The sequence below is a fragment of the Cornus florida genome, unplaced genomic scaffold (assembly GCF_030987335.1).
Source record: "Cornus florida cultivar Cherokee Brave unplaced genomic scaffold, ASM3098733v1 CherokeeBrave_3.0.0_Hap2_Chr03, whole genome shotgun sequence".
Lineage (NCBI taxonomy): Eukaryota > Viridiplantae > Streptophyta > Magnoliopsida > Cornales > Cornaceae > Cornus > Cornus florida.
This window is the reverse complement of record NW_026775573.1, coordinates 44,006,811-44,025,281: the sequence shown is the minus strand read 5'-3', so window position 1 is coordinate 44,025,281 and position 18,471 is coordinate 44,006,811. Positions and strand designations below refer to the sequence as shown.

The following is an 18,471-nucleotide window of genomic DNA, read 5'->3' as shown; positions in this document are numbered from 1 at the left end:
ATTCTCGGTAGTGAAACGGAACGACGAGGACTACGGCGAGGATGGCGGGTACAGTGGGCACTCTTAAACTGGGTTTGCATTATTTTATATTGAGTTTTCCTTTTTTGCTCTCTCTATTTTTCTCTTTCTACAAGCAATACTCACTTTCTCTGTATTTCTTTCCTTATTTTTTGCCTCATTATTGAGTGATTAGAAGTGGGTTTCACCGGTGATAGCCCAGCCAGCAGCTTCTACAAGAACCCATCTCCGTTGACGGCGAGTTGTAGCAACCCAGTTCGGTCCGGTGACAACTCAGACCATTAAGTGTCAATGAACCTACCAGCAAAGCTCCCAACTGAAATGTACATGAACTTCGACTCGCCGACCGCAGACCCATCTTTCCTTCTCTCATTTCTCACCAGTAAAACAGCCCCTATTAGTCTTACCGGTCAATTTCGTGGCTGCAGTTTAGATCTATTGGGTGTTCTGGGTTTGTTGATACGAGGGCACCATTGTCCTTTTGAGTTTATAAGTCAAGGATAGTATTGTAAATTTGCAGTGATTATTGAGGTTAAAAATGTCCTTTTAGGTATTAGAAGGGTAAAATTGTCTTTGCACTGATTTTTTGTGACGGACATAAGCATAAACGGTTAGTTGTTTAACCGCAAGGGAGGTCCGTGTTATCAGGATATAAACTTTGAAGGAGGTCAGTTATTTGACAAACAAGAGGGGAGGTCGGTGTATGATAACGAAACTTCAGGAAGGTCAGTGTAATTATCCCAAATTAAAATTATTAAGTATTGAAAATTTTAAGTGTTATTGTATAAACTTCTGTTGAGAACTTTTCTTAAACTACTTTAGATTTTAAAGTGTTTAATTATCTAATGCTTAATTACGCTTATTAGTGGTATTCAAGTTGTACTATCAAATACACTGATTAAAATAAAACATCATTTATCTTTCTCTCATCTTTCGGAAAAATGATGGAGGGTCTTTTTTTTTTTTGAAAAACATAATTGGTTGTTAACATCGTATATTTTTTTCTCCTATGTCCAATGATCAATTTTCTTAGAGCTGCATAGATTATGGAATTGAAACTTTGAAATTAGAATTAGAATATTAGCTTCATAAAAGATGGATCATCAGGAACTATGTATTTTAAATCAATTTAGGACTCATTGAACTTACCCAAAAAATATAGGTATGCTATATATATATATATATATGCAAGGACAAGAAGAAAGGGATACATTAAAATAAGAGAATTTTTGAGATTGCAAGTTTTCTTATTTTTACTTGAGACACGAGCACTCAATTCAGCAAACACCAAGAACACTACATTTGTGCTATGAGTTTAAAATAGGGACAGAATTTGGGATAAAAGAAATAGTTACAACATGCACCTCTCAAGAGAAAAGTATCCGGGATATATATTAATTTATTAATTTATTTATTTTTGTTCGCACCTGAACCTTGAAACATTGACTAAAGATTTGAGAGTTAAACTAAAAGTTGGTATTTTGAGAAATTTTTCCGTGGTCTCGATCAATGATAGCTTGACATACAGACAAAAAGCTGACACATTTACTTGCGTGTTTGATTATGATCAGTCACCATCGTTTAATAATTTCTCCCGTTGTCTTAAAATCATTAAGTATATACATATGTTTTCATAATTCTAACAATGTTCATAAAACAACTTCAACCCCCAACCTCCCTCCAATTTTTCTCTCCCACGTCAAGAATCACCTATTGACCGGTCTTTTTCTTTTAAGCTCTCAATCTTCCTCTCTTTTCCTTTTTGTTGATAGATATGCTACTCTCATAACAAAACTCAAATATGCAACAATTATTATCCTTTTTTTAACCATAATTATATATACGACAATTATTGCATCTAAAGAAAGTTCCATTTGGAAACAAAAGAAGATTACTATTTTTGAGTCAAAAACTTAGTGAATAACTCTCTCTCACTTCTAAACAAAAAAACCCAAAGAGAAAAAAATTTAAAAACAGGGTATCATGTAATGTTTTTAAAAAGTGAAAGTTTGTTTGGGATGAGTTTTATACTTATTAGGGCAAAGTGCAAAAACTTCTCTGAATTGTATTAGAATTTGCAAATAATTCTTTTAAAGTATATTTTGTGGATAAAATCTAATAAACTATCATATTTAGCTGCAAAATGCCCTAATACCTTGACTATATTTTATTAAATAACCATAATACTCTTTCTTATTGAATTACACTTAATACGTAGAGTTATATCATTTACAAATGATAACGTGATTCTCTATATCTACAAATATGAGAGCCATACCGAGAGCACATACCTGTCGTCCTTACAGCTGCAATTCAAACTAATCATGCTCTTATTTGACTTGCAATAAGTGGCGAGCTAGATTATGATTAGAGAGAGTCGTTTTTAAACAATAATAAGGAAAAAAAAAAAAAAAAAAAACTATAATGAATAAGAGAACTTTTAACGTTAATTGATTGTTTCATTAAAATTTTGCTCAAACTTCTATTCTGATAAATACTTTCACTTCAATTATTAAACTAACATTAAAGCAATTGAAATTAAGACTCCATTTTGTTGGACATAAATTAATAGTGAAAAGTAAAAATAAAAGAAAGCAAACAAAAGAAAAAAAATTGTGTATTTAATTAGAGTAAATTTTTTTTTTTTAATATGAGAAATTATGGGAATTATTGTGAATTTATCATGCTAAAAAAATTTATAAAAATATTAAATATTTATAAAAAGTAATTTTTCCTTAAAGTTTTGTTCTCATGGTAAGTGTTCAAATTTCTTTCATATATATATATATATATGGGACAAGTGTAGAAAATATCTCTAAAGTATATTTCGCGTAGCACTTTTACCCCCTATATAAAAAAGTATGCAAAAAATATCCCTAATCTTTTTACATTATGTAAAAATACCCCACATAAATTAGTGATGTAATACTCATTTTACCTTTTCTCTTCAAAAAATGTTCAAGGAGGTATATATGCTACTAATCTCATAGAATAGGGGTGTTATGCTCACATTGCCTTATATATATATATTATATATTTTTTTTTTTTGAAATTTTTTTTTTCTATATATATATATCTCTAAATATTTTTTTTGTAAACTTTGAAAATTTGTAAAACAAGGATTTGAATTTTTTGAGATTTAGTTTACTTTTTTCTACTATTTTTTTTTCTTTATTATTTTTTTTAACCAAAAAAAAATTCTTAATATTAGTGTGCACTGATTTTTGAAGTTTGAAACAGATTTGTTTTCTTTAGTTTGCACTTTATTTTCGTTTTTTATTTTTACTTTTATTTTATACTTTTATCATTGCTTATCTATTGCCGGGATCCTCCAATAGTGCCATTTTTGGTTATTTTATAAAATTATATATTTTTATATATTTTATAAAATGTGGTAATTTGGTCAACTTAGAGTTTAAATTTGTTAATCATTTTATAAAATTATTTATTTTTATATATTTTATAAAATGGTTCAGTAAGGATAATTTAATCAATTTAAGATTTAAATTTGTCAAAGCGACAAATTAAAATTTTAAGGGAATATTTTTACACATGAAGAGTATGATATGCATTATAAACATACTTCAAAAATATTTTCTGTATTTGACTTCCACATATATATGTATGTGTATATATATATAAGGGCCAAGGCACCACTAACAGAAAATTTTGATTTTAAGTCACATCATTTTAGTTGTGATTTGTGATTTATATATATATATATAAATTTGTGTTGCAATTTTCATCTAACCAAACATATTCAAAATTAACTTTTTCATAACTTTTTAGTAAATCACAACTAAAATGATGTGACTTAAAATCAAAATTTTCTGTTAGTAGTGCCTTGGCCCTTAAACAACAATCTTGAATAACGAAAAGTCAAAAATTTAACAGTGACTTTGATACCACACCATACCATTACCACAATTTTCCACATCCATTCATACATGAAACCCCACTTTCTGTTTGTCTGTTTGTTTTTTTTTTTTTTTCAAGCAAAGGTAACAAAGTATCCACATTCCTTCTCTCTCTCTCTCTCTCTCTCACACACACACACACACACTAACCCCTCTCTTTCTCTCTCTTCAAAAGCCAAACAAATCAGACACAGAGAGAGAAATAACAAAGAAAAAGAGAGCGGTGGGGGCCTTAGCTTTGCAGCAATTAATCTCTCATCTTTAGCCGGAGCTATCAAGAAAATGACCTCCAGACCCAACCCCACCGCCACCGCCAACGGTGACCACCACCACCACCACACAAGTCGCCCACCGCCGCCACCAGGTCCACCACCGCCGTCACACCGCCCAAACTCCGACCACTACTACTACCCATCTAGTTCTTCCTCCTCCAAAGCCTCATTCAAAGGCTGCTGCTGCTGTCTCTTCCTCCTCTTCTCCTTCATCGCCCTCCTCATCCTCGCCGTCGTCCTCATCATCGTCCTCGCCGTCAAGCCCAAGAAGCCCCAATTCGATCTCCAGCAAGTGGGTGTCCAGTACATGGGCATCACGCCCAATCCCCCCACCACATCCGGCGCCGGCGCCACCACCTCCGCCTCCGTGTCGCTGAACATACGCATGCTCTTCACGGCGGCGAACGACAACAAGGTGGGGATCAAGTACGGCGAGTCGAGGTTCAGCGTGATGTACCAGGGGATACCGCTGGGGAGGGGCACGGTGCCGGGGTTCTACCAGGCGGCGCACAGCGTGAAGCAGGTGGAGACGACGGTGGCCGTCGATCGGGTCAACCTTTTGCAGGCGGACGCGACGGATTTGATCAGGGACGCTTCTTTGAATGACCGGGTTGAGCTCAGGGTCTTGGGTGATGTTGGGGCTAAGATCCGGATACTTGGGTTCACTTCGCCCGGTGTGCAGGTTAGCATCCTATACTCCTTACTTTACTGCTACCTGCTTTTCCATAGTAGTAGTATTACTTTCCTCACTCTCTCTCTCTCTCTCTCTCAAATTCTCTCTCTAGAAATGCGTAAATTTTAGAGTGTCTGTAGAACTACTTTACTCTCTCTAAATTATCTCTTTAGAAATGGGTAAATTTTAGTGTCTGAACACATATCAGCTAAAAATCTCCTAGTTTTCTCTCTCTAGAATTTTGGCTTGAAATTCTCTCTCTCTCTACATTGGGGATGGGGATGGTGTTTGCCGGTTGGGTCTGTTCTAGAATCTGCTCGACAGCCGCTACATTCTGTCTCCTCCTATGGTTGACTAACTTGCGCCGTTAGCCCGATGCGTGCTAATTTGCGCCGAATGTGTTACCGACTATGTTTTTCTTTTTTTAGGTGGGGAAATGCAGTTGTACGTTTTTTTTTTGGGTCCCTTCGTAATTGTTGGATATGAATTTTTTTTTTTTTTTTTTTTTGGGTGTTAATTTAAAAAGAATTTAATAAAAAAATAATTTATAAAAATATTTAAAAAATAATATTACCTCCATTCCCCAAAAAATAAAAAAATAAAAGTGTCAACTTTTAAAAGTTATAATTTTTCACAAGTTAGAATTTCCCAGAAGTGATTAATGATTTGAAGTGGTGGAATCATGATTATGATCTCATTAATATTCTTATCCAAAAGTATTAATTCCATTTACATAACAACAAATATCACAGGAGGCTGTCCTAATCATGATGTCATAAAGTAATTATATAAAATTTGTTGAAATTTATTATCATTACTTCATAATATAGTTAAGAATAGATTTTAAAATAGGTGATGACAATTTTATAAAAACGATGTACTTTCATTGATTCCAGCTTAACAATAACTTTGTATGCTTCTTCTTCTTCCTTTTCTCTCTAGTACGTGGGTTTGGGTTTGGGTTTGGGTTTGGGTTTGGGTTTGGGTTTGGGTTCGGGTCAAGGAGTATTACACCGAGCCAGTTAGCCTATTCCTTTGGTTTGCAGTGGTACTACCGAAGGAATATAAGTCGTTGTATCATGGGAGATAGACGCCACTGAATCCGTTGGCACCATAGCGGAGCGAATCTGTTTTAAAGATATAGAATCAAATTATAGCCTCGACTTTAAATTATGTTGATTTATTTTATAGTTTTTATTTTGTTATATTAAACTATATATTATAAAAAATTATATATATAGATTATTATTTTATAAAAATAATTATATATATATACATTATATTTTCAGATAATATTTGAATAAATAATATTATAGTTTATGGTATAGTTATACCACATATTTTTTGGACAATAATCTAAAGAAATCTTTTCGGTGCAAGAACTATTATTATTTCTTTTTCGTAAAAATTGATATAAAAAATTAAGGTTGATATAAAAGATTTAAGCGTCAATCGACTTAAGTAACTAGAGTGACATGACATACAAGCTTAAATGACTTGTACATCATTATTTAATACAAAATTGTTTTATTCTATTAAATGTAAAGTAGTTATGAGGTGACGGAATATTAGAAAATAGAGAGAAGGATTTATATGTGGGGTGTTCTAGAACGTTCGATAACTTATACATTATTTTCGGTTTGATTTAATTTGCTAATTCTCGAAATAAGATAGCGACAACAACACATTAATAACTTATTTCGAGAATCATTTTATTAAATTGAGTTTCAAAGTAATGTGTTGAATTTCGAAATAACTTATCCGAGGAAACATACAACAAAGACTCTTGAAATATAAATTATTATTTTTAATTTAATTTAATGTGTAACTCTTAAAATAAATCGGTTATAGGAACACATTAACTAACTTATTTTGAGAGTTAATTCATTAAATTTAGTTTTAAAATAATGTGTTGAATTTTGAAATAATGCGTACCAAAAAAAAAAAAAACGTACAATGAAGTATGGACTCTATTTATTATTTTCAGATTTAATGTATTGATTCTCGAAATAAATAGTCGATGTCAATATATTAATAATTTATTTCAAAAATTAACATATTAAATTAAACTTTAAAATAATAAATGTAGAATAGAGAATAGAATATTTTTCTGCCACTTGGTTTTTTAAAAAATTAGGAATTTATAGAATAATTTTTGGCACAAAAAGCTTTTGGAAGTGGGAAAATTGATCCCTAATTTAAGGGTAGTGATGGGAATGTTTCTTTGCTTTCACTCTGCGTGACAAAGTGGACCCCACAAACTTCACGAGCAGTAAATTCCTCATTATTGGGGCGTGTAATCAGTCGCCGCTGAGACGCGTGAATTTTCTTTTTCCTGTCGTTTAGATTCCGGACAACATGCCACTGCACCACCACTGCATTTTCAATCCTAGTGAGATATATGTCTGTAAATTATACTACTATATAATATATGTGAGAGGTGATAAATAAAGGGTGATGATTTTTTTTTATTATTATTTTTCATCGAAATAAAGGGTGATGATTTTTTTTGTCGTTGTCTTTCATCATACACAAAAGACATTAGGTTTGCTAGTAGTCATAAACGTCTTATTGATTAAGAAAATCATCCTTCAATCAAAGGGGGGGAAAAAAAATAAAAATAAAAAAAATCATCTGATGGTAAGCAGTTACATCTAAGTCTAAGACGATGAAATGAAAGATAACAATATTGGGGGTAGCATTTGGAAATAAAAATTATATGTAATATTTTTTTAAATCAATCCTATCACAGTGTTGGTTTTATTTTTTATTTTTCCTTCTGAGCGGTTGATGAAAGATTGTCTGGCTAGCCACCATCGCCCTAGCGAATATGCATACCCTTAATGCTTGGTTTTCTATTTATAAGTTAGGCATAGGCAGTGTTGTAAAATGTGCGTCTAGGCTCGAAACTCAGGTTTAGCGCTTGTTGTTATCTCAAGCTCACTGATGTTTACTAGGCGCGCGCTTCGATTGCGTCTCGTCCTGTTTGTGAGGTGCGCCTAGACTCGCTTCACTGATATTTGTTTAAAAAATTACGATTGTTCTATTTCTCAAGCCAAAAAAAGTACTTTTGACAACTTAATAAACAAAAAAGAAAGCTCAATCATACGATATAAGGAACTTTTGTTCAAAAGAATAAAAAAATAAAAAAACCAAAGAGTAAAGTGTTAACTGAACAACGATAGAATGAGAATGTGAGATGAAGACAAAGCCCTAATTACAGAGATGAATGACGAAGCCACGTCAGTTCTTTTTTTTTTTTTTTTTTTTTGGTCAACATATTTATTTCTTTTTGTGTTTTGTTTTGCCATTCAAAAAACATGTTTTGCTTTGTCTTTCAAGAAAACAAATTTGTGCTCTGTTTTATGGTTGTTGGATGTTTGTATAGTTGATGGATTTATTTTGTTATATTTGATATTAATTTTTAGAATATTGATATGACTTATGAGATATGAATGGTATTCTGGTAGTTTAAATTTTCAATTATACGCCTCATTTCATTTAGGCGCGTGCCTCGCCGTGCGGCTCGCCCCTAGGCTCCAAAGGACCTCTAGCACCTTGGTGCGCCTTGGGCCTTTAATAACTATGGGTATAGGGCTGCAAATGAATCAAGTCGAGGCAGCTTGATTTTGCTCAGGCTCGGCCTAGGATTGTGAGGAGCTAGAAAAGCTGAGCTCAAGCTCAGGTTAGACTCATCTATATTTTGAAAAGTTCGGACTCAGCTTGTTTAATAAAAGAAGTCGTTTAAGTTCGATTTGAACTCGTGACTAGTTAATTAACTTATGCAATTCTACACAAGTCTGTTCATGAATCTATATAAGTTTATGTTTATGAACGTGTTTATGAGCTCTATACAAATCTATATTCACGAACATACACGAGCCTATATATGTGAGTCTACCTAAGATGGGTCCAATATTGTTAAGAATCTGCTCGTTTACTAAATGGGCCTTGAACTCGACCAATTTGTTTAACGTAACAGTTCGGAGTTTTTTTTTTACTCTATTTATTTACTCTCTCTCTCTCTCTCTATATATATATATATTTGGGGCAGGTATCGGTGGATTGCGCAATAGTGATCAGTCCAAAGAAGCAGTCTCTGACATACAAGCAGTGTGGATTTGATGGGTTAAGCGTCTGACCTATAAAGAAAGGGCAGCACTCCTTTCACCCCTGTTTCCTACATTTTCTCTCTCTAAAATATAGAGAGAGAAAGAGGGTGTTTAAAAAGCATGGACCACCCACAAGGACGGAGTGGTTAAAAATGCAAAAAAGGCCAAAAGCAAAGCGAAATGAGTTTCTAATTTGGGGGAAATTTAGATTGCTGAGATGATTAGTGCACATTGTTTTGGTGGTTGTTTTTTTGGGTGTAAAGTTTGGACTGATGTATTATTAAGCATGTAGGTTCATTTTCCCACTTTGCTAAGCTCTTTCTCTCTCTAAAAAAATGGAGAGAGAGAATTTTATGTGGAATATAGATTTGTTTAATTGGCTTCTTGATCAATGTACACGTGGCTCGGATAATGAGATTTTTTGTGGAACATGGTTTGGGGGAAATTGGCAATTTTCAACAAAGACGGCTAATTGCATGGGCGGATGCGATTGTCACGCCTAAAAAGATAGGTATAATTAATATATTGTTTTTATTTTTACGGAACATTAAAATATATTTTTGTAAGACAAAATTACCCTTTCTTGAATTTTATTCAATCTTCTATCTTTTATAAGACACAATTTTATTTCAAAGAAAAATTAATTCTATAATTTACTTCAATTAAAATTTATAGTCTTAAAAATTCACATCAAGTATAAATAAATAATATTTAATATATACAGTAAAAAAAACAACGGAAAAAAGAAAGAAAAAAAGAAAAAAGGAAAGAATGAATCTATTTAAAGACAATTAAGAAAAAGAAAAAAAAAGGAGAAAATAATGAAGTAATTTCGTATTACAAAATTAGATTTTAATGTCGCTAAAAAATAGGAGCAATGTATTAATTATAACTATTTTTTTACCAATCACTACTGCTCGCATTCACGATTGTAATTGACTGTTTTCATTTTCAATTGCTTTTATGAAGTTCTCGTTGATTAATTCAGAGATAGTGTTGTGTATAAATTGATTAAAAGTGTGTGTGTGTATATATATACTTTTAATCACTTTGAAATACTCTAATATTTACAAAACCCATTCTGTCATTGGATTAATTGCATGATATCACCATAAATTATAAAGAAAATTTACAGTATATTCCCATTCAAGGAGGCAACATACAAATTTCTTATTTTTCAAGGGAGTTTTGTGCAACTAAATTTAGTAATTTAAAATGCACATTTACAGCAAATTACGGTTAGAATTGGTTTTATTTACAAACTTGTAATAGTTTGGGAGATAATTTTATTTTAGAAATAACGTGCAATTTTTATTTTTTTTGTAAGCGGTAAAGATATCAACCTAAACTAATGTGGAATAAAGTGACAAGTAGTTTATTTTGCTTTGATAGCTTATGCCATTATACCAACAAAAGCTGATTAATTTGGCTTGATGGTTTTTCCTATAATTTGAAATATTCTATACCCATTTGTCAATAAAGAAAAAATAAATATAATAAAATATGAAAATGTAATAAAAATTAGGATAAGCTGAAAAAAAAAAAAAAAAAAAAAAAAAACTCAACTTTCACGATTTCTTAAAAAATTCTCCTAAACTATAATTTTTGCAAAAAAAATCCCTTATACTTTCTTAAAAATATGCAGACACCCCCCTACTGTATGCCGATAATAACAATAGTGACCAAAAATTGCTAAACTTTTGACCTAAAATCTTCATGATACCCTTCTTTATTGATCAAATGACATTGGATCATTTTTTGATCTATAAAAGCGCCAACCCTATAGTTCTGAGCTACTACTATATATTATTAAAAAAAAAATTCCTTTGTTTTCTTTTGATGCATATAAATTTTCAAAGCCAATTTAAAATTAAAAGCGAAGAATTTATAAAAACTTTTGATTGCTTTCTGCACATGTTTATTTTGGACCGAAATTGCAACCTTATGTGTAAAGCATGAATGGTGGCTGAAAATGTGCCATCATATGCTATTTTAAAAAAAATAAAAATAGATTCTTATCTTTCCCACTAAGTAAGGGCCTCTCAGATCCACTTTGTTCTCTTATAAACATGGAACATGGAAACAAACTTATTCAACCATCATAAAAGAGGGTTAATTGTTATTTGAAATAATAATAATAATTTGAAATCTGAAAGTCAGACAATTTCAATTGATTTATGTGAGTATAGTTGATGTCATTAATATTGCTGATATCATGATTACATCTCATTTTTCTTTTTCTTTTTTTCTTTTCTTCATATTCACATAAAATTAATCTAATAATACCCGACTCCAGTAATTTTTACTCAAAAAACGAAGAAGTCTTCAACTCTTCCAGGTAGGTGTATATGCAAAAACAGTGTAGTTCTAGAGGGGGTTTTGCAATTAACACTATAAATTATAAAATAGAATTTTCCTTGCATATACATAACTAGGGTTGGAAGTTACATTATTCTTTTAAATGGGTGTCACTCTCACGCACTGCATACGGTATTGCTAGGAATGATAATTCGTATTCGCATGTCATAATCGTGTCGTGTCAACCTAAGGGTATTCTAGTGAAGAGATCAAACACTAACCGGGCCTGTTTATGAAACAGATTAGACGCGTTAACCTCTTTAATGACCTATTTACCAAAATTGAACATTATATTATTTAGATTATTTATAATACTCAATCAAATAATAAATACTATAAAAAAAATATACATTAATTAAAGAGCTAATGTATATTTTTAATTGTTAGGGCTTACGTTGAAATGACCTAGTTATTCATAATAGTAATTAGGTCTAAACAGGTAATCAGTTACACGAGTGATGTTAATACGATTACGAAACTCTTAGTTAAATGGGTCTAAACAGGTTACAAGTGTTGAACCTCTCAATCCTAACACGATACTATTAATTAAACAGGCTAATCGTGTCAACCCATTTATGATCTAAATCTGTTTACCTCGTGTCGTGTTTGAGTCGTGTTGGCAAGTTGTGTCAAATTTTGCCACCCCTAGCTCTTGCTCTGGATTCCACTATATGTGACTTAAATTTTGTTACTTTCAAGCTCCAGTTCTTGTTTTCGCCGGTTATTGTGACTTACATACGAACTAAGTAGCCATTCGCACACCAAAACCATGGTATTAATCTTTCAGCCTGCGCCAAGGCACCTCAATCGTCCCATATCATACGGGTTTCACCAAATTTTCTGCTTACTCAGGTTGTTCAAATTTTTTCACAATGTGCTAATCAATAAAATGTTGCAAAAATGCTAAAATCTATGTATTAAACTCTTAGACTATAAACATTTAATCTGAAATAAAACCACTTATATTGCTGGACAACAGATTTAATAAATCAACCAAACCATAATATAATCTTAGGACAATAATTTGAAAACATGTAAAATGTTCTGAAACGTTCACACAAAAAAAATTGTAAATCCCTAATTCGAAGCACTATTAAAATAAGGTTAAATTACTCCAACCTTCCTTTTGATTAGGCTTAATTACCCTCGGATTAAACATTTTGAAATTTCATGATCAACCTCCCTTATCTCCCGGTACCACTGCCGTCTATGATTAGTTAGTCAGTTAAACTCGATTTAGAAACAAATTCAAAATGCCAAAACTGGTTGGTCAGGCATACAAGGCCAAATGTGTCGTGTGTCAAAATTGTCTTTTTGAAATTTCAGTGTCGACATTAACGGCAAAAGCGTAACAGTGACATAGAATCCATTACACAAGTAGAAAACACACAGTAAATGAGAGTTTTTTTTAACCATACAAAAACAAGAAAAAGGGTTCATAATTATGGCTAACACATCAAGGATGGTCACTGTAATTTGTCCTTTTTCTTCTTGTAGAAATAAATAAACACCACGTAATCTAGAAAACACTGATACGAATACAACCCGCACCCCTAGGTGAAGTGTCCATTCTTTCTAGCATGTGTGCGCGCGCACGCGCACCCCCACCCCCCATCAATGGTTCTGTATGGATAACTTGAACTGTGCAAACCAATTTCCCTTCAAGAAAACATAACTACAGGAAAACAAGAAAAACTGTTCATACTTATGGCTAACACATCAAGGATGATCCGTGTAACTTGTCATTTTTCTTGTCGTAGAAATAACTAAACAACACGTAACCTAAGGAACACGGATACGAACACAACACACACCCCCTAGGTGAAGTGTCCGTTCTTTCTAGCATCTGTGTGCGCATGCGCCCCCCATCAATGGTTCTCTATGGATAACTTGAACCGTGCAAACCAATTTCCCCTCATGAAACAAAATACAATGCAACAGAAGAAGGTGATAAAAAATAAAATAAATAAGAAAAAGAAGAGTCAAATACACACAAAACTTCCACAGAGCAACTGTTTGCATTATTAATTATCCAAAAAAATACAACTATTTCATTATTAAATCATTCATAACAAGAAGAGACTTGCAGAACAGCAATTCAGAACCAGCTCTAAATCCCTAAACAGAAAAAGAAGACTTGTAGTTGTTTTATTTATTTATTTATATCCTAAACTTGCAGTTCCTCCTAGAGCACCATGGATAATCTTCAACTGCAGAAGTCGGGAAACGAATTTATTACCTAGTCCAAGGTGATGATGTCTAGAAGAATCATAATCAAGCCTTCACACGGCCATAAAACTTCTGCTTCTCCTGTGTGGTCTGGAAGCGACCGTGTCCAAACTTGGAGGAGGTGTCGATGAACTTGAGTTTAATCTCTTCAAGCGCTACACGAGATGTCTGGGTGAGCAGAGACTGACGAAGTGTGACAACTCTCTTCTTAGGCCCGACACAGCCTCCCTTGATTAACAGAAAATCTTCCTTCACCACTCCATAGTGCGGGAAACCACCCATAGGATTAATGTCCTTCTCCGTCCTGATACATTAAAACCATAAGCAATCAAAAGAAAATATATAATGTGTTCTCTTTGCAGAAAATTATGTAGCGCGTGTTTTGATCTAGTTCGTCCATTGAAAGGCTAGTCATACATATGTTTTGCACTACGATAAAATGAATCTACATGTGCAAAGACAAATACAAAAAAATATGTTCTCTACTGTTGATGCGTGAATCTACTTTAGTCCAAACAACCGACCCTCTGCCGAGTTTGGAAGGAAAAGCAATACTGATTTTTATTTTTATTTTCTAAACAATCTACTATCAACAAAATTAAGGAATGCTTCCCATACTTTTCCAAGACAAAGGGTCAACTATACATGCCACTTCACCTCAATGCATAATACGAGATGAATTTGACGTGAATAAAATCACTCCATCTTTTAAAATAGGGTATCCAACGAATTATACATGAAAAAGGACACATTCTTCGAATTTGGAGGATGACAAATGGGTAATGTGTGAGTGGGGGCATGCGCCCTGCCACATGACATCGCCCTGACGTTATGTGGTGGGGCCCTGCCCTAACTCAGATACTCCATAGTCGGCATTTTCTGAATTCAGAGGATGTATCATTGCTCATAATACAATTTCCCTTCCTTCTGGTTGCAAGATATATACTCCGAAACAACACAGCAAAGAAGTGTTCATCAACACAACATGACCAAAAACAGCCAAAGGAATTCTATATGCAATCAAGAGCTACAAAATGGACTAACATGTTGAGCAATACCTTAAAATATATATATATATATAGGTGAGGGGAAAAGGGTTAGAAACCTGTCAAACTCAGTAATGGCAGTATGAGACTCTTGACCTGCCTTGCCGAGCCTGTAGACCTTCTTGTTCAACTCGGTACGGTGGTGGTATCCATTTTGACCAGCTCGGGCAACTGTGAAGGAAACTCTAGCAGGGTGCCATGAACCAATACAAGCCACCTTTCGAAGCCCCCTGTGGGTCTTTCGGGGCAGACGGGTGACTCCCCAACGGGTAACAACTCCTTCGTTGCCTTTACCCTTGGTGACGCCTATAATGTCTACCATCTCATCCTTCTGGAAAACAGCATCCACAGGGATCTGCTTTTCGAAGAAATTATATGCATAGTCCACCTTCTGAGCAATTGTCCCGCCATTCACTTGGATCTCCATCAGGTGCGCCTTCTTTTGTTTCAGGCCCTTCATCTTCCTTATCTGCATCACATACATAAAACACGAGGTAGTGCATCCAGTTGAAACCACATCATGGTTTTAAGAATAAGTAATCTGCAAGTTCATATATACCATAAAAACGTTCATAGTAGATCCAAGTTAAGACATCATATTTCTGAAACCTTGACCAAACACTTGGATGCAATTAAAAAAAAAAAGAAAAAAAAAGCATGATATAAAACCATAGAAAGTGCTTAGTTCACACTAACTTGCCTAAACATACAATATAGTTTTGCAAATTGGCCGAGTCCCTGCATGTTACAACTTAGCCAAGTCCAATCAGATACCGATATATCGCTGGGAATTGGAATTTACATGAGACGCGACAGAGTCAGCACATTTGATGGTGTGCAAGGTGGATAAAATTTCAGGACATCAATATTCGATTCCCTCATGCATGTAATTCATGTGCCTGACCCCATTCATATGGATTAAAGCAAAAATGATGGTAATATGAATTATATATATTCTGCGTCCTCAACGTGTCCGTGTCCTGCTACTTAAATTTGTTGAGCCAACATGTTCATGCCGTGTTGTGTCCATGTCCATGCTTCTTAACTAGCTAAATCTAAATGAATTTAGAATCAATGGAGTTGAGGCCCCTCGGTCAAGAGTGAAAAGAACTCGATAAAAACTAGATTTATGTCACAGAGCACAGAGTGGAATCAACCCAAAGTTGGAGTGAGAGCATGAGAGAATAAAAATGTATAGTTTTCTGTGGAAGCAGCTATAGAGTGTGTACATTTTTATACCACATACTATATGATCATATTGATTTATTCTGTATACTTTTTATTCTGCAACTATTGCAGATCGCCTATGAAATATATTTAAAAATCTTTTTAAAATGTTTCTTAAACATATAAGAAGATAATATTATTGTTTAGCAAAAAAAAATTAACAAACATGAACTCCACACAAACAAACACCTGCAAAATGTTAACTATCTTCTTCTTATTACGTCATATGCAACAAGAAAGAAGCTTGAAAGTCTCCTAAACTGCGGAATGCTGAACGCTTCCTAAATGTATGCTATGAGGAAGTAGAAAGCCTCTTCAATGATCAATAAGAAAAAAAAGCCTCTGCAAGTTGAGAGTAAGCCCATCCACCCAAATACATGAATTAGGTTTAAAATAACCATGTGATATCAAAATCTGAATGGCAATGAAACACATAGTTTCTATTAAAAATGTGAGAACTTAAGGAAAACAAAACCATTATGAAGCAATTCTAAGGTTGGTATTAACATACAATAAAAGGCCATTTAGTACCTGAGTGTGAGCCAAAACACGGATGATGGTTCCATATTTTTTCATTTTCTCAAGCTGTGCCTGGATATCTTTCTTCCCATCCTCGGTGTCACATTTCTTTGAATATTTGGTAAAAGCCTTCTTCTTGGACATGCACCAGTTCTTGTAGAATCTTCTCTTCAACTCCTCACTCAAATGCTGAGCCCAAACTGTGTTAAGGGAACGAAGGCCACGCGGAGTCTTCACATATGCCACCACTCCAACCACCACCATCGGAGGAGTTTCAATAATAGTAACAGCCTCACATGCCTCCTTCTTGTGAATCTCTACAATATACCAGTTAGATTGAGATTTTTTTTTCAACTCTCACCCCATCACAATATAAAATAACAACATATAACAACATATAGAGTAAATGTTAAACTAAGAGGCAAAATAATGGTATAAATTTTTATAAATTACAGCATAGCAACACAGAGCTTGGACAATCAAATTGGCATATGAAGAATGGAGGAAAAAGGAATTTTGGGAATAATATATATATATATATATATATATATATATATAATGAGGAATAAAACACATCTGTAACAACAAAAACATCTAAAATATAATTCTATCAACAATTAGAAAGAAAATTAAGCAGACTCAAGTAATATACTAGTACATAGCCAAATTAATATTCAAAGTACAAGTAACAAATACATAGAAATTTCATGTGCATCAAAGAATCACATTCTAGAACAAATCATTCTCAAAAGAAAAACAATTACAAAATCTTCCTTATAATAAAAATTATAATTATAATTATAATAATTTAAAAAAAAAAAAACATGAACAGAATTGGAAATAAGTTTCATAAGATAATTAAGCCTAATATAAAACATCAATTTAAGGGAGTCACAAGAATTTATCAGTTGTCTTACTTGACCCAGGCTTTTCGACGTCTCTGACAATGTGGGTCATTCCAGCCTTATAACCTAAGAATGCAGTTAGCTTGCAAGGCTTGGTAGGATCATCCTTCGGAAAAGCCTTCACTGCATAAATTTAGAAAGAGCAGCATTGTTAACAAGCTACAGAATGCCGGGAGAAATTAACGACGATACATACATTAATATACTTCCACAAATATAGGCAGCATAGGCATTCAAAAGCATTCTAGGTACAGGACATGTTGAAATATATGATGCTGGGAATTGGAAACCAAAATTTTCCATCTGCAACAACAACTGCAGAACTTCCCTATCCAAAAAATAAATGGATAAAATACGGCAAAGGCTAGGAAGCATGGATACTGACACAAGACACGAATATTACATTATATAGACACGGTAATAAGGCAAATCTAAAGGAAAAAAGGACACTGGTACGACATGGATACGTCAAAAAAATAATGATATAATATATACCCTTTCCCCTATGTCGAGCTGCCCTCTTTCTTGGGAGAAAGCCGAGAGAGCCATGCCTTGGGTGCTCAAACTTCCTGTGAGACATCTTTCTCCTCCTTCACTCTAAAAGAAAATAATACATAAATTGTTAAAGAAATGTTATTGATCAGATATTATATTTTAGCAATTCACCCAACTAAAACACAAAAGCCAAATACAAAGGGACTACATTGAAGAAAACCATTGCGAAAAAAAAATGATTGCTATTTTTTTTTCCCCACAAAATGGGAAGTCCTTTCAGAAAAGCCAACCAATGGTACTTAAAAAATGGTCCTTTTATAGAGGGTCATTAGTCTAATGGTATAACCTCTTCTCTCTTAAAAGGACAGCCAGAGCAATCAAAGATATGAGTATCGTAATGGTCAATTTGTGAAATGAAATGCCCTTTCCACATCAACCACAAATTGTGTGTGTGAGTGAAGCATGTACATAATAATATACAGAAAAAGCCAGAAGCAAAGTTCTGTATACAGCAACATGTATATACAAACATGATGGGTTGGATGTATACATGATCTAAGTGAAACATAATATTATACGTCATTAGTAGTTTTGTTCAACAATGTACAAATGTCAATTGCAATGAAAAAAAAAAAAACAGTAAAAAGTATGCAGATCATGTAGAATGTATATGCTATAAAGGCAGAGACACAACACAATG

General features: G+C 33.4%; 2 protein-coding genes across 2 annotated transcripts; one reads left to right on the top strand and one right to left on the bottom strand.

The window, feature by feature from the left end:
• Positions 1-4,009: 4,009 nt before the first annotated feature.
• On the top strand, positions 4,010-9,421 carry LOC132300387 (uncharacterized). Its single transcript, XM_059797422.1, has 2 exons — positions 4,010-4,889; positions 8,935-9,421. The coding sequence occupies exons 1-2, from the start codon at positions 4,218-4,220 to the stop codon at positions 9,019-9,021; spliced, it is 759 nt and encodes a 252-aa protein (XP_059653405.1). The 5' UTR covers positions 4,010-4,217; the 3' UTR covers positions 9,022-9,421.
• A 4,203-nt stretch (positions 9,422-13,624) lies between these two features.
• Positions 13,625-18,001, bottom strand: LOC132298777 (large ribosomal subunit protein uL3z-like). Its single transcript, XM_059795139.1, has 5 exons — positions 17,772-18,001; positions 17,289-17,399; positions 16,384-16,688; positions 14,685-15,094; positions 13,625-13,883 (listed from the first exon to the last, which is right to left on the bottom strand). Exons 1-5 carry the CDS (start codon positions 17,854-17,856, stop codon positions 13,625-13,627), a joined length of 1,170 nt encoding a protein of 389 aa, XP_059651122.1. The 5' UTR covers positions 17,857-18,001.
• Positions 18,002-18,471: the final 470 nt, after the last annotated feature.

Coding starts and splice junctions, on each gene's coding strand:
- LOC132300387 (XM_059797422.1), top strand. CDS start 4,218: ATGACCTCCAGACCCAACCCCACCGCCACCGCCAACGGTGACCACCAC. Junction 4,890..8,934: donor TCACTTCGCCCGGTGTGCAG/GTTAGCATCCTA, acceptor TATTTGGGGCAG/GTATCGGTGGATTGCGCAAT.
- LOC132298777 (XM_059795139.1), bottom strand. CDS start 17,856: ATGTCTCACAGGAAGTTTGAGCACCCAAGGCATGGCTCTCTCGGCTTT. Junction 17,400..17,771: donor AGCTCGACATAGGGGAAAGG/GTATATATTATA, acceptor AAATTTATGCAG/TGAAGGCTTTTCCGAAGGAT. Junction 16,689..17,288: donor CGTCGAAAAGCCTGGGTCAA/GTAAGACAACTG, acceptor GGTATATTGTAG/AGATTCACAAGAAGGAGGCA.